Source organism: Anabas testudineus, chromosome 7 (assembly GCF_900324465.2).
Source record: "Anabas testudineus chromosome 7, fAnaTes1.2, whole genome shotgun sequence".
NCBI lineage: Eukaryota > Metazoa > Chordata > Actinopteri > Anabantiformes > Anabantidae > Anabas > Anabas testudineus.
The window spans coordinates 1,849,166-1,863,533 of record NC_046616.1 but is presented as its reverse complement, the minus strand read 5'-3'; the positions used below and the strand labels follow the sequence as shown (position 1 = coordinate 1,863,533).

At 40.0% G+C, this 14,368-nt stretch overlaps 2 protein-coding genes across 6 annotated transcripts; both read left to right on the top strand.

Moving 5' to 3' along the window:
* The first annotated feature begins 96 nt into the window (after positions 1 to 96).
* LOC113167096 (L-rhamnose-binding lectin CSL2-like) lies at positions 97 to 2,921 on the top strand. Its single transcript, XM_033326079.1, has 8 exons — positions 97 to 139; positions 1,370 to 1,450; positions 1,727 to 1,862; positions 2,060 to 2,175; positions 2,310 to 2,354; positions 2,435 to 2,567; positions 2,654 to 2,757; positions 2,896 to 2,921. Exons 1-8 carry the CDS (start codon positions 97 to 99, stop codon positions 2,919 to 2,921), a joined length of 684 nt encoding a protein of 227 aa, XP_033181970.1.
* Positions 2,922 to 4,781: 1,860 nt separating this feature from the next.
* Positions 4,782 to 13,031, top strand: LOC113167514 (polymeric immunoglobulin receptor-like). 5 transcript variants are annotated; one of them, XM_026368201.1, is made up of 5 exons: positions 4,786 to 4,896; positions 11,309 to 11,638; positions 11,764 to 12,081; positions 12,180 to 12,269; positions 12,601 to 13,031. In XM_026368201.1, exons 1-5 carry the CDS (start codon positions 4,857 to 4,859, stop codon positions 12,816 to 12,818), a joined length of 996 nt encoding a protein of 331 aa, XP_026223986.1. In that variant the 5' UTR covers positions 4,786 to 4,856; the 3' UTR covers positions 12,819 to 13,031. The 5 variants fall into 5 exon arrangements, with proteins under 5 accessions (XP_026223989.1, XP_026223986.1, XP_026223988.1 ...); XM_026368203.1 differs by lacking the exon at positions 4,786 to 4,896 and adding an exon at positions 10,823 to 10,925 and having other exon boundaries at positions 11,764 to 12,065; XM_026368200.1 differs by lacking the exon at positions 4,786 to 4,896 and adding an exon at positions 10,823 to 10,925.
* Positions 13,032 to 14,368: the final 1,337 nt, after the last annotated feature.

The following is a 14,368-nucleotide window of genomic DNA, read 5'->3' as shown; positions in this document are numbered from 1 at the left end:
GTTTCAGGCAGACAGGTGTGGTCTTTCCAGAGAAGGTGACGAACTGACAGGGGAGCAGAGTTGTGGAATGGGTTATATAGCAATGGGGCAGAGACAATGACACAGGTGAACCAGATGAGTGTTAACAAGGTGCCTGGAGGTAGAGAAGCAGGAACATGCAGGGTATCTGAAATGAGAAAGGGGACCATAAATGAGTACAGACAGGAATGGCAGAGAACAGAATATGCAGAAATGGTGACAAATTTACTATGAAGACGAAACAAATATATTAGAATTGAGTGGAGTGACTGGGATCTGTAAAAGACTGGTCAGAACAATGAGGTACACATTTCCAACCTCTTCTTTTCATCCCTTTTATTTTAAAAATGTAATATTATATAACAAATAATGTTTATATTAATCAATTTATGACAAAATGTGATGTCCCCATCAGTTGCAATTATAATTTAATCTTATTTAATTAGGTCCGTGTCCGTGTTCTCATGTTACGGAAAAAGAAAAACAGGGCTGAACCATAACATTTAATTCTGTAACTTCCTGTTTCTCAGGTTCAGGAGTTCAGGTTCCTCTTCCAGTTTGTTCATTCTAACTTTTCCATTGGTCACGTTTCCCTTACTTAAGAAATATTCCATTTAAAACACCATCAGTTCAACTCTTCACCTAAAGTCAGGTCTTTTAAAACCATGCTCTGCTCCAGACTCACTGCTGCACTGTGTAAGTACTGATGATGACAAAATAATAAATAATAATAAAACTTTTTTTGCCAAACATTTTTATAAGAACTTTCTATGTAGAATATTAGATTTTCTTTGTTTTATTTTTCTATTGCAGTGAATGAAATAATTCAAAGTTTGATATTGTTTCCATAAATCAAAATATTTTTTAATACATTATAAACAGGTGTTATAATAACTACTGAATAAAAGTTTGGGTTGGCAGATTTTAAAATCTGTTCATTCAATAACTTCAAGTCTCTAATTTACACATATGAATTAAATCTAATCACTGTAGGTTGAAGATGTTGGAGGTGAGATTATGATTATAAAATAATAAAAAGGCTTTTAAAATATTTAGTAGTTCATCGTTTCTTCTTTTTCAGTGATGGCAGCAACATGTTTGCTTGTGTATTCAGGTAAATGGATGTTTGAATAATGATAATAACTTCATGGTGATTTATTTTTAATAATCGATTAGTTTTTAACTCATCTGTGAACAATAATCCAGGATTCTCTCATTTATCATCATCATGTATCAACTTTAACTGTTGCAGCTTCTCTTTAATATAATGACCCAGGGGTATCATTTCTTTTTTATCAGTATTAATGAACTGACTATGTTATTATAAAACCAACCTTTCATTACTGCACAGATTCACACACACAACACGCTGCTGTCATCAACAGAGCGGTCACCTGTGATGAAATCTTCAATGTTCAGCGTCTGAGCTGTGGTACAGCAACAACTACACTATACATGTATTTACCATTCAGGGATTTCGTCCTTCAAATTATACTTATTCTGTTTTAAATTCATATATTTGATGTCATTGCAAGTTATATTTGGGACACACTGTACATCTTCAGCTAAAATCTATTTGTTCAGGAAAAGAGTTTTTGTCCTTTTTGTGGACAATATAGACAAATAAAAAACATTAGCAGCCTCGTCCTGTAAGTTTTCCTTCAGCTTTTCAGTTCTCTCGGTTGTTTCCCTGTGTGGTGGGTAACAGAGAGTGGAGTGATTACTGTCCAGTCGGCTCTTTACGGCCGTGCAGACAGAGAGACCTGCAGTGAGGGAAAACCTGCACAGCAGCTTTCCAACATAAACTGCTATCAGCTGGGAACACTCGATGTCTTCAAGAGAAGGTACAAACCCAGTGAAAGGAGAAGACTGAGCAGTCTAAAGCTACAGTATATGATTCAGCACATCCACCCCACCCATGTAAATTTGGACAGGTCCTTAGACTTTTAGTGGATTTAAGGATACAGAGTGCTCTCTGCTGTACAGATAATAAAACCATATAGACATGTTGGATTTACTCAATGTTCTCATATCCCTGCAGGTGTGATGGTAAGAGACAGTGTGAAGTAAATACGACCACCGTTCGTAAGTCTGATCCCTGCTTTGGCATCTTCAAGTACCTGGACACCACCTACGCCTGCCACCCAGCACAGTCCAGTCCGTCGCACATATGTGTGTAGAACTTCATCACAGATACGTAGATAGAAGTAAGAGGGATAAGAGATGTGTCCACTGTATACAACTGTATAGTTCGAGGTCTAATGTGATGTGCCTGTGTCTAATTTTGACAGTCAGCAGTGTTGCGTGTGAGGACTCTTATGCAAACCTTCACTGTGGTGAGTTCAAAGCCCCTACACGTGTTCGGATTTCTCATGTGTGAAGTGATACAAACTGTGGTTCCTTCTCCTCTTGTCAGATAGAGGACAGGTCATATTTGTCTCCAGCGCTAATTATGGACGCCGTGATCGGACCACGTGTTCCACCGGACAACCTGCCTCTCAGGTCGAAACTGTCACCTGCTCATTGCCTGTTAACAAAGTTGCTCAAAGGTGCAGTGCCCCCCCCCCTTTGCAGTTAAACATATATTGATTTTGCATGTATGAAATGACTCAGTATATTTATTCCTCACCCACAGCTGCGATGGGAAATCCAGCTGCTCTGTCAAAGTTAGAGGCTCCTTATTTGGTGACCCTTGTTTTGGCACCTACAAGTACCTGGAAGTGACTTATACATGTCAGAGTAAGTTCTCAAAGGCCCCTTCGGACTGTTGGTAATATGTTCAGGAGGAGAACAGCAATGAAGCAGTAGTGCTGCAGTATTTCCACATACTGTGCAGTAATGTTGATAGACAAAAAAATTGTATCTGTTCTTTTGCAGATCCTGTGTTTACACCAAAAGATTGAAACCACAACTACATCACACATGGTGTAATTAAAGCTACTGGAGCAACCAATCAATCCAAATAACAGTGAATGATTCTGTGTGTCTTTGATTTTCCATCATTCTGCTCTGCTTTGTTTTCATTGTGCTGAACAATTAAACCTGCCTTGCATTGACAACTTGCCTGGCTTCATGTCTACAACATTCCAGAGTTCAATTAAAAGCACAGACGACACCAAGGTTTAATGTACAACAGTAGCTCAGGTGGTAGAGCAGTCATCGTTGGACAAGACAGTGAAACCCTGTAGTAGTGCTGACATGTTCTATGTGGCAGCTGTCCAACCACAATTTGTCAATCATCATTGTAAACAACAATGAAGTGCTAAAAGTACTAGTTCCTCTTATTGCAGGTTATCAGCCAGTGACAGAAGGATGTGAACTATGATACGTCATGGTTCAGTAGTAGATCTGCATGCGATCTGTCTGGCGCCCACACATGAAGATGCAAATGCAGGTGAAATACAAACTGTTAGCCACAAAGCTCAGAGCGCATGTGAACTTTCACCTTCACCCTAACACAAGGTCCTTATTTCAAACCTGCTGGTCAGCCTGGGCCTGTCTGTGTGGAGCTTGCATGTGTGGGTTTCTTCTGGTTAATCAAGTCTGAAGACAGCAGTGAGGTTAACAGGTGACTCTAAAGCAATACAACAAATTGACTGACCACACAGACAAACTGGAACACAGACGTGTAGTAAAACATTGTTTCTGGAAAACTGGTAGAAATAATGTTGATTCTGTGCTGATCCTCAAGAAAACACTAATTTAATAAACCTGACGTATCAGGTTAAGTCCCTGTTATTGTTCATGTGGTGCTGATATAAGTTGGTCACAGATGGTGAAACAGAGGCTACTTTATATAACATGAAAGAAAAAGAGGGGCAGATTTAATCTTATCATCTGTTGCATTATAAACTTGCAAACTAGGCAAATAGTCTTATTTTGCATATTCAAGCTTATGCTACGTGTTTTCTGGACTAATGTCAGACCATCATTTTGCATGAGTGAAGGAAACTCATGAAAAGTTGTAAATAACTTTTTGTGCACAGATGATGTAGTTTACTCTCCTCCAGGTAGTAGTGTGTGTGTTGTAGTAGCCATGCAGGGATATGATTCACTAAACTTTCAGCAGTCCTCAAAGATCAGGTTGATCTGATAAAAATAATAATGATAATGCTGTAGGCAGGTACAGTAAGTGCTACGTTGTGCTGTTTAATGAGAATTTCAACATTAGTTTATTATCTGGAAGTTGATTCATTGCAACTGGACTTCCTACTTGTTAGAAGGAGGAAGTCCTTGACTCTACTTCTAGATAACCTCTGCTGGATGACTGATGTGAAATCTTCACTGACGTTACATTAATATGAACAAAGCTGTGACACCTATACCTACCCTGCTCTTCTCCCTGTGCACAAACAGCTGCATCACAAACTGCACCAGCCTGTCGAGCTCCTGCAAATGTGGACACAACCACCCTCCCAGGACTCTTCAGTGCAGCACAAGTTGATGCACAATCCCCCTCACTTTACAGAAACGGTTTGGATGTTTGTCTTGAGTAATGTAAAACCTCACGCAGCCACAGCATTTACGTAAAAAACATAATTTCTGAATCACAGCAAAGCTCATTAGAAAGACATGACTCAGCTATATTTATTCCCATTTCCTCATGAATCCTTCTGTAAATATATGATTCAATACACATTAAATCGTCATCACTTTACTGGTAAAGGCAAAGCTGCAAACTAAGAAGGAAGGAAATGAAAGCAAACTCAGCTTCAGCTTCTTAAATGAACAGAGAGACAGTACAAGAAGCACTTGATAGAGCACACACATTCGAAGAGGGTGATAGACACAGTTCTCCTGCAGCTGAAAGATTTTTCTCCATCGGGACGAAATTCAGAATGAAAATCCACCGTGTTCTGCTCTTCTGCTTCTTATCAGGTGAGGACTGACTCCATCACTGCCTCCTCTATTCAGAGTTTCAGGGTTCCTTCAGTTTCATGTTTTCTGTTCATCATGAACCCAGAGGGGGGCCGTTTCTAATTATCACATTAGAAAACTGTACCACAGTGATTACCTGTCCAGTTTAAGGGTCTACTTTATATTTTGACACCCTGGATGTTTTCTCATAACACAAAAAGTAAAATTTAAAACAGACGGAGTCTCTCACTACGGAGCTCTTATGTTATTACAGCGACACTGTAATTAGAAATGTGGAGATCTGACAACATTTTGAAAAGAGAATGATGTGAGCAGCCTGTGCCCGTGGAACTGGAGATATGGATGAAGACACCGGGAAGAACAGGAGTGTTTGACGCAGCGTTCAATCAGTGGATCCTCTGCGCGTAATCGTGGTTTGTGGCAACAGTGCGCAACATCACTCCGGTCACAGTGTTGAGACTGTGTGTGTGTGTGTGTGTGTGTGTGTGTGTGTGTGTGTGTGTGTGTGTGTGTGTGTGTGTGTGTGTGTGATCACATATAACTTTGATTATTACTGTGAAATAAGAAGCTTAATGTTAGGGAACGTACGTCCGCTGAGCTTGTTCTGCGCACACGCACAGACCCGTGATTCCAATTTAACAATAAATAAATAAAAATAAAGAGAAACTTACCGGACAGATCAGTTGTTGGAGCAGTTTACGAAGCTCAGAGTGAGTGGTTCGAGTCCCGGTTCCTTCTGGCTAATTGCTGAGGTGTACATGCACTGTCCGGTGTTATGCCGAGTTTTGCATGCCTGCCGAGATCGGCATCCCCCACTCTAATCAGGGAGGAGGATGCAGATCTCGGCAACTCCGAGTTGCCAAATATTGCACCCCCTCCCTTATTAACTGTAACACACGTTATAACAAAATGCTGTCATTTGTCCATATTTTTGATTATTTTAAGTTGACAGTGAAAATTCACATACGCAAAAGTGTGAGTGGCTCAAATCATACCGAAGTTTGCAAATCTTGTCATTATTAGCAGATATTGTATTACATTAAACTTGCCTTGACAAAGTATGACACATTGATAACTTCATACATTCAACGAACCACAATGAAAACATTCATTAACCTCAACACTACTAATCTATTGTACCATTTTTAATAGGGCAAAGATCTGTAGTGTGCTTTGTTACCCTTTTGCGTATGTGAATTTTCACTGTCAGCTTAAAATAATCTAAAAGATGGATAAAACGTGTGTTACAGTTAATAAGGAAGGGGGTGCAATATTTGGCAACTCGGAGTTGCCGAGATCTGCATCCTCCTCCCTGATTAGAGTGGGGGATGCAGATCTCGGCAGGCATGAAAAACTCGGCACAAGTTTCTCAAGGGAATCAATAAAGTATATTATTGTTATTATTATTGTTATTATTATTATTAATAAACCTGCGTAATTCTGCTTAAATGCGTCAGTGGGTCCGTCCTTGTGGATCATCTCTGATTCTGTGTGATGTGATTAATTCTTAATGTTTACAGAGAAAACTCATCATCAACGTTTACTGTTCATGTTTTCAACAGCTCTGTGGGATGGAAACACCGGTGCCGTAATCTTTCAAAGAAAAGAAGGAAAGGATTTTTGGGGTCAGTGGCACCTCTCTTCCTCTGACAGCGTGAAGTTTCTCTGTAGGAGAGAGTGTAAAGGTGAAGACGTCCTCATTGAAACACCTGAGGACACAGCTCAGAACGGCAGATACAGCACTGAATTTACAGAAGGAAAACTGACTGTGAGAATCACAAACTTGACCAAGTCTGACTCAGGACGATACATGTGTAGTTTGGGGAGCTCTCTGGTTTCAGATTCATACAGAGACTTTGAGATTAAAGTTGTTGATGGTGAGTTTCTACTGCAAATGATGAATCCTGATTGATTTGTCACAGTAACCATAATAAATGCAGAAACTTTGAATGTTTGAACACAAGATTTTTACCTTTGAATGGGAGTAATTTCTAATCAGTTCATGGGGAGTAACGAGTGTTGATCTCTCCAACAGCACAGGAGGAAGAAATCAACATTCATACAGCAGATGAAGGAGGAGAAGCTGTAGTAGTGTGCTACTTCTCTGATACTCAAAGTAAAAAGTTTATCTGTAAGAACGATTGTAAAGAAGGAAACGTTCTCATTGAAACAACTGAAGACCAACATCATAGCGGAAGATACAGCATCCAATACGGAGAAAAATCGACAGGAAATTTGTTTTTGCGAATGACCATCACAAATCTGACCAAGTCCGACTCAGGACGCTACATGTGTGGTTTGGGTTCTCCTCTGTCTCCGGCTTCAATCCAGAGGTTTGAGATCAGTGTCACTACCGGTGAGTTTAAGGACAATAAATGTTGTTTTTGTTCCTAATGTCAGTTTTCATCTTCTATTTTACATTCTCTGTTGTGATGGCAGGAGCATGTCAGGGAGTTAACATGATGTAAAGGATCGTATCCTTCTTATGATGCAGGTTACATTATTTAACATAATATAAATACAGGACAGAGACATTTCACCATGTTTCTATTTATTTATTTTAACTGATCAAGTCAAAGCATCACATGTAAAAGTCTCTATTTTTTCTTACAACTAAGGAATTAAATGTCTACCTTTGTCCTTTCCCCCAGTCACCTCCGATGTCTCTCCCCCAGCGTTCGTCTTGCCTGTGGTTATATGTGTGTGTGTGGCTGTTGTGCTGCTGGCCGGTGTCCTGCTGTTCCTGCACAAACGAAACTAAAACCAGCGTGCACAGGTCACCTGATGTTCAGTTCACATATCACAGAATCACATTGTCTCAGCATCGAGTCCATCTGGAACCTTTGCTGCATGTCACGCCCCATGTTTCCTGTTTACCTCTCTACAGTTGAACTTTCAAATTAAAGCTTAATATGCCAAAAAATCCTTGATCTGTTAATTCTCTTGAGCCTTTATTTCTAGTTTTTCTGTGTTTTCACTGAACAACGAAAGTGCATTTTGTAAATTTAAGCAAATTTAGAGTTTGATGCTGCAACAGACTCCAACAAAGTTGAGACTTGAGTGAGTTGTTCTTTAGTTCTATTCAGGCACCTTGTTTTTACATCCTAGCTTGAATACAAAGACAGGACATTAGTGGTCCAGTGACAGTACAGTACAGAATAGAGTGTATTCTCCTGCTCCTGCAGATGCTGACAAGGACACAAGAAGGATTGACAGTGTAATTAGTCAGGAAGAGTGAACACAGAGGAGGAATGTTGGCCCAGACAGACCAGAGATAGAGACAAACAGCAGGGCCATGAATGTTAAAGATGAGACCAGAGTCCTGGACAGATGGAAGTCTGAAGTTCTGGAGGAAGACAAGCTTGGACAAACCAAATCTTTAACTTGAATTTCTTTGAATATTGGTATCTCTATGAGGACAGTCTCCAGTCTCCACAGGAAGACCTCATCTACCAGAACTTCAATCCAGCCAGCAGGGATCAGAACTAAACTTGCTTTACACAGAAACACAAAAACACAAATGAGCCTGTGAGACTTTGGACCTGAATTCTCAGGAGTGGTGACTTTAAGTAACAGTTTCTACAAAAATAAAAAATGTGCACAATTTAACACGCAGTGTGCAACAATGCACCTCATGCACATCTGCTTCAGGTTCCCGTAACGCTTTAGGCTTCCAAAGCACCAAGATGATAACAGTTTGAAATGAATGTGCATGACACATGGAACAGGAAATGTGTGTGAAAAAATAAAACAAAATCAGTAAACTACATTAATTAAACAAATATTTAATCAAACACAGACCAACGCTGTGAGTAGCTCTCAGATTTTTTTAGGATTATTCCAGGACAGGAGCATGAACGCTAAAAGCATTTGTCCTGCAGGTTGGTTGGTGCAAGAACATTAAAAGCTTTGAGATGACTTCTATTGTGATTTGGTGACATACAAATAAAACTGAATTGAATTGATAATTAAACATTATCCACTACACAAAGTGTCATGAACTCAGCTGGGAGTAGGCAGACTGGGGGTCGGGTCTACAGTTTTTAAGTTCTCTTTGAGCTAAGACTAAGGACCTACAGGGCAATAAGGGGACTGGGTAACAGAAGGGAACATGTAATAAACGTTTCACATCTGAAATCATGTAATATCCATTGATCCAAAACGCCTCATTTTCAATTAACCAAAAAGGTCTCACGTCACACCGCTCATGTCAACCCTTGCTGCTATTGGCTTCCTGTGGCTGCAAGGATTAAGTTCAAAGCTCTGTCTCTCTCTACAGCGCCAACGTACCTCAACTCTATCATTCAGGTCTACAATACATCCCGTCCCGTCCACTGCGCTCGGCCCGTGAACGACGTCTGGTGGTACCAGCACCACACAGTCGACACCATGTCTTGTTCTTACATCTCGTGAATCAGAAACACTTTAATATCACTTGCTTTGATGTTTTTCTCCTCACTTGTAAGTAGCTTTGGATAAATGAGTAAATGTAAATGTACTGTAAATGTAAATCATCAGCAAATTAAAAAGTCACCGTTACCGCCATCATCATCATCATCATCGTCATCAACACTTCACAGACATCACAGGAATTTGACCAGCACACACCATCTTCAGGCACAATAACCAAATCTAAATCTGAACTCATTAGGTTTCATGTGTGTTACGTGAGTTTGGAACAGGTTCAGTCCTGATCTCTGGTTGGTGGAGTCCTCGTTTGTGGCGACGGGAGAATGGTTCTTGAAGAGAACAATCTGAATAACAACATCTGAAATACAGTCATGGCCTTTGAAGCTATTTTTTTTCAAGCTAATGCGACAGCCGGAGTCAGGAAGACCAACACCCTTCCTTTCTGGACTGTGGGGACTGATGCTCTTTACTCAGCTGTATTTAGATGAAAAGGTTTGGTTTGAAGTAACCATGTGAGATAACCACTGACATTTCTTCAGCAGGTGAAACACGTGTTCAGCTGGGTTAAACTCTGTTTGACTAATTGACCTGATCAGTCTAAGACCTTCCACCTTATTGCCTTTACTGAAGGTTTAATAATTAATAAAACTATTCCTAGTTAGTCTGAATTCTTTTCTCTGTGAATTAGCAGACAACGTGCTTCTGTACATCTCTGAATTAGTTCTGCAGCTACTATGATGAGTTATTGAATCACAAACACTCAGCGAACTTGGATGGGTTGGATCATGATCATCTTTTCCTCCTCCACACTTTGTTAGTGTCATGAGCTGGAGGAAGGACAGGACTGAGTTGTCCATGTTTATTTATAACAACAGAACAACCGTAAATCAATGAATTCAACAGTCACTAGATGGGAGGAGATGACGTAGGGCGACTATGGTGGTCTGGGTGGAAACCGGAAGTGGCGTTACAACCAACATGGAACAAATGGAGGACAATGGAGATGGTGAATGGCAGGGGTGGCAGCTGACAAACGGAAGAAGCACAATGAGGAAACAGTCACAGACTGTGACGAGATCCAATGTCCAAAACCTGGTGTGGGAAAACAGTCTGGGGTTATGAACACAGGCCGTCCAAACAGCAAATCCAACAGGCTAATACCTGAGGTCAAGGGTAATCCAGGTCATACACAGTTAGGCAGTTCAGAGAAGTCCGGCAGGCAAAATCCACAATAAGAAGTTTTGCTTTTGATTCAGAGCAGCTTTGTCACTGATAAACACAAGATCACAGAACATTCAGATTCCTTCTGTCATTATTTGGATGATGATCATGTTGTGGGTGGAACTTCATCCATTATAGATCCATTATGTAGTAATAGAAGCTAAAGCTGAAAATACCAGTGAACACACACACACACACACACACACACACACACACACGCACGCACACACACACAAAGAGAGGAAGGAACTGTTGCATGAAGTGAACCTTAGCTTCCTGGTTATCAAGACTTAAAGTGGAAGGAGACCGTCCTCCTGCAGTTTCATGACTTTTCTTTTCCATCAGTATCGAATCCAGAATGAAAAACCACCACGTCCTGTTGTTCTGCTTCTTATCAGGTCAGTTCAGATTTCCCTCCTGTTTTATTTTATTATGAATAGGAATGAATATCAGAAATGAATCACATGTTTTAGAGTTTTGTTTCATCACTCATCTTGTTATTCTATGAAATATTCTGTTGTCTGAACGTCACCTAATAGAACTTTTTACAGTGATGTGAACTTTGCTAAAAGGTCCCAACAACCTGCACGATCTGTAACGGGTTAACAGAAGTTCAACAACAGATGAGGAAAGGGTGACTGGTGTTTATTAGTGTGGGATTCCAGGAGCTGAGTCAGAAATAGAAACAAGTAGTAGTAATGAACCTTTCCAGGAGTGTTTCATAATAAATTTACAATAGAGGAAGAGCTGATTGTCGATTCACTGTTCTTCTCTTCAACAGCACTGTGGGACGGAAGCACCAGCAACATAATTCATCAAAAAAAGGAAGGAACACAATTTAGGATTCAATGGAAGTTCTCATCCTCTGGAAGCATGAAGTTCTTCTGTAGGAGAGAGTGTAAAGGTGAAGACGTCCTCATTAAAACACCTGAGAACACAGCTCAGACGGACAGATACAGCACTGAGTTTAAAAACAGCTCGACTGGAGGAGGACAACTCACTGTGAGCATCACAAACTTAAACAGGTCGGACTCAGGACGGTACCGGTTTGGTTTGGGGAGTTCTCTGGTTCCAGATTCATACAGAGACTTTGAGATCAAAGTTCTTGATGGTGAGTTTCTACTGCAAATGAGGAATCTAATTTTAGTTATACAGCAATTTCCATGCTTTTCCTTTTTCATGCCACTGAATTCAAATCAGTTTGTGGGACGTAAAGAGTTTTGATCTTTTCAACAGCACAGGAGGAAGAATTCAACATTCATACAAGAGACGAAGGAGGGAACATCAGTGTTGTTTGCAAATTCTCCTTCTCTAAAAGCAGAAAGTTTTTCTGTAGGAATGATTGTAAAGAAGGAAACGTTCTCATCGAAACAACTGAAGACCGAGATCAGAGAGGAAGATACAGTCTTTATTATAATGCATCTGTCTCAAGGCCTGTTCTACGTGTGACCATAGCAGAGCTGGAAAAGTCCGACTCAGGACGCTACACGTGTGGTTTGGGAGAATCTTTGTCTTCAGCTTCACTCCAGAGGTTTGAGGTCAGTGTTACTGGAGGTGAGTTTGAACGACATTAGACGCTTTTCTCCTGATCTATAGCAGCATCTGGTTTCTGAGTCAGTGCTGATTGTCATAGTTGTGTTGTTGTATTTCAGACAGTTCAACCTGGACTCCCCGAACTTTTCCAATGTCAGTCTCATCGGCAACAACATCAGCAGTTCCCAAAATCACAGAGCAGTTCACAGGTTAATTTGATATAGCAGAAAATACCATTTTATATAGCAAACCATCGTACCATCTGATTTTAGTTACCAATAATTAAAACAGCATGAGTGTTTAACACTGAAAAGTTTCCTTCATTCACAGATTTTCATTTTAAAATATATTTCTTGATAAGTTAACAGTTTGATAAATAAAATCCAGGCAGTAGAATAAAAAATCAAAAATCTAATCATGAACCAACAATCATCAAATTCATTGTAATATAAAAGAAATGAAACCAAAGCATTCAAAGGTTTCAAAGAGGTTTCTCCTTTAGTTCCTAACAATACCCTATTTTCTCCTTCTTCCTCCCAGTCGCCCACCCAGTCTTCTTCTTGCCTCTACTCATATGTTTGCCCATGGTGATGGTGCTGTTGGCTGCTGTCCTGCTGTTCCTGTACAGATTCAAGACAAACAAGAACTCGGAGGGCAGGAACATGGAGGTGACCCTGCTGGCTGTGACCTATGAACATGACATTTCTTTCCATTCGTGTCCAGATGAGTATACTGTTGAGCAACCTGCAGCAGATTGAAAGTTTAATCTTCAATGTTCAACAGTGCAGCTCAAGTATCCTTCAGTCCGACATGCCGATAATGAAAAATAAGATCTAAGTTAGATTTCTCACAAAGAAACACTGATTTGCATTTTGATCTCTCAGCTTCTGGGTTCTCTGAACCTTTTGTTTATGATGTACATTGATGAAACCACTAGTTCAGAAACAGCAGCCTCTGGAATAAAGTTGGAACTGCAGAACAACCACGAGCTCTTGTTTTTTTTAAGTATCTGTTTTTAGGAGACCAAATCTAGTCTGACAAAATGTATTAAATGCATTAATCTCTCTGTGTGACTCCGAGATAGAAATGACTCAGAGAAATAATAAATATAAAGCCTCACATCCCACGATGACAACAACATAAACGTTATGTGTTGTGAACATTTTCAGATAAGTGATATTTGATGACTCCACACTGAGAGAAGTGGTGCAGCAGCTTCTTTATATCTTCAGCTGTCACATTGTGATCGTGTGGCTCATTAACCTACAGGTCGGTTTCTGTATTCATACTGTTAAAATATCCAACATGTTAACTACAGAACCTCCCTTTGCTACTTTGCCAAGTGTCTTGGTGGCCTCCTACATCACTTTGACAAGTTTCCTGGACTTGATCTTATCTGTTTGTAGACAACAACCCGACCCAGCAGCAGGGTTTTAGGTTACGCTGTTGCTGAAGGAGGCAACATGTCAACTGGGCAAAGCTCGGCCCACAGGAAGACTTCCACTGTTTAGTCTCACAGTTCCTGATGTAAACAGGCTCTAATTTTATTTTTTCAGGCACAGTCACATATTCTAAACATGTTGAGCCAGAGTTTTACTATTTTTACCATATATATGTGTTTGTCTTATTTTATTAAATGCTAAATAAGGTAAATATACCTGACGAAATATAAAAGGATTATACTTTTTTTTATAGTGCATGTATTTATTTAACAGGACTCGATCACTCTTTAGAGTCTTTTTGAAAAACTTATTTGGCCTCTGAGCCGGTGGTGGTCATGGCTGGAGGCCTCATTTATTTATACATTCCTGTGAATGTGATGTCTAAGAAACACTTTCTTCACATATGGACCAACTGTCAACTTGGACTGAATCATGAATGGATTAGATTTTTGGTGCTTAAAAGTCAAGGATCAAGGTCACTGAACTAATGAATGTCCCATCAGTGTCTCTGTCTGGAGGGCATTTCCTTACGTGTTAGCTTGACAAACTAGAACTAAAAAAAGTGCATGTGAGAAAACACAATGTCCAAAAATAAAGTCATACAGGAAGATTATTCAATAAAAATGGGACATGATGGGAAACTGCTGACTTCCTGTTCAGTCTGGGATCAGACAGGAGCTCTGCATTCTGAGGTCAGACTGATGTGAAGATCACACTGATCACAGTTCAAGGACAGAGACTAACTTTTACTCAAACCTCTAATAGAAGTAGGAGCAGCAGTGCTTCAGTGTAGAACTTCACCAATACATGAAAAATAAAAGTCCTGGTTTCAAAAAGTGCAATAAAATCCACTGTCCACTTATAAT

What these genes read in the sequence shown, in the direction of transcription:
- LOC113167514 (XM_026368201.1), top strand. Translation starts at nt 4,857, where the DNA reads ATGAAAATCCACCGTGTTCTGCTCTTCTGCTTCTTATCAG. An exon ending in GCTCTTCTGCTTCTTATCAG is followed by an intron (nt 4,897 to 11,308) that starts GTGAGGACTGAC and finishes TCTCTTCAACAG; the next exon opens with CACTGTGGGACGGAAGCACC. An exon ending in TGAGATCAAAGTTCTTGATG is followed by an intron (nt 11,639 to 11,763) that starts GTGAGTTTCTAC and finishes TCTTTTCAACAG; the next exon opens with CACAGGAGGAAGAATTCAAC.
- LOC113167096 (XM_033326079.1), top strand. Translation starts at nt 97, where the DNA reads ATGACACAGGTGAACCAGATGAGTGTTAACAAGGTGCCTGGAG. An exon ending in CTGCCACCCAGCACAGTCCA is followed by an intron (nt 2,176 to 2,309) that starts GTCCGTCGCACA and finishes TAATTTTGACAG; the next exon opens with TCAGCAGTGTTGCGTGTGAG. An exon ending in GTTAACAAAGTTGCTCAAAG is followed by an intron (nt 2,568 to 2,653) that starts GTGCAGTGCCCC and finishes CCTCACCCACAG; the next exon opens with CTGCGATGGGAAATCCAGCT.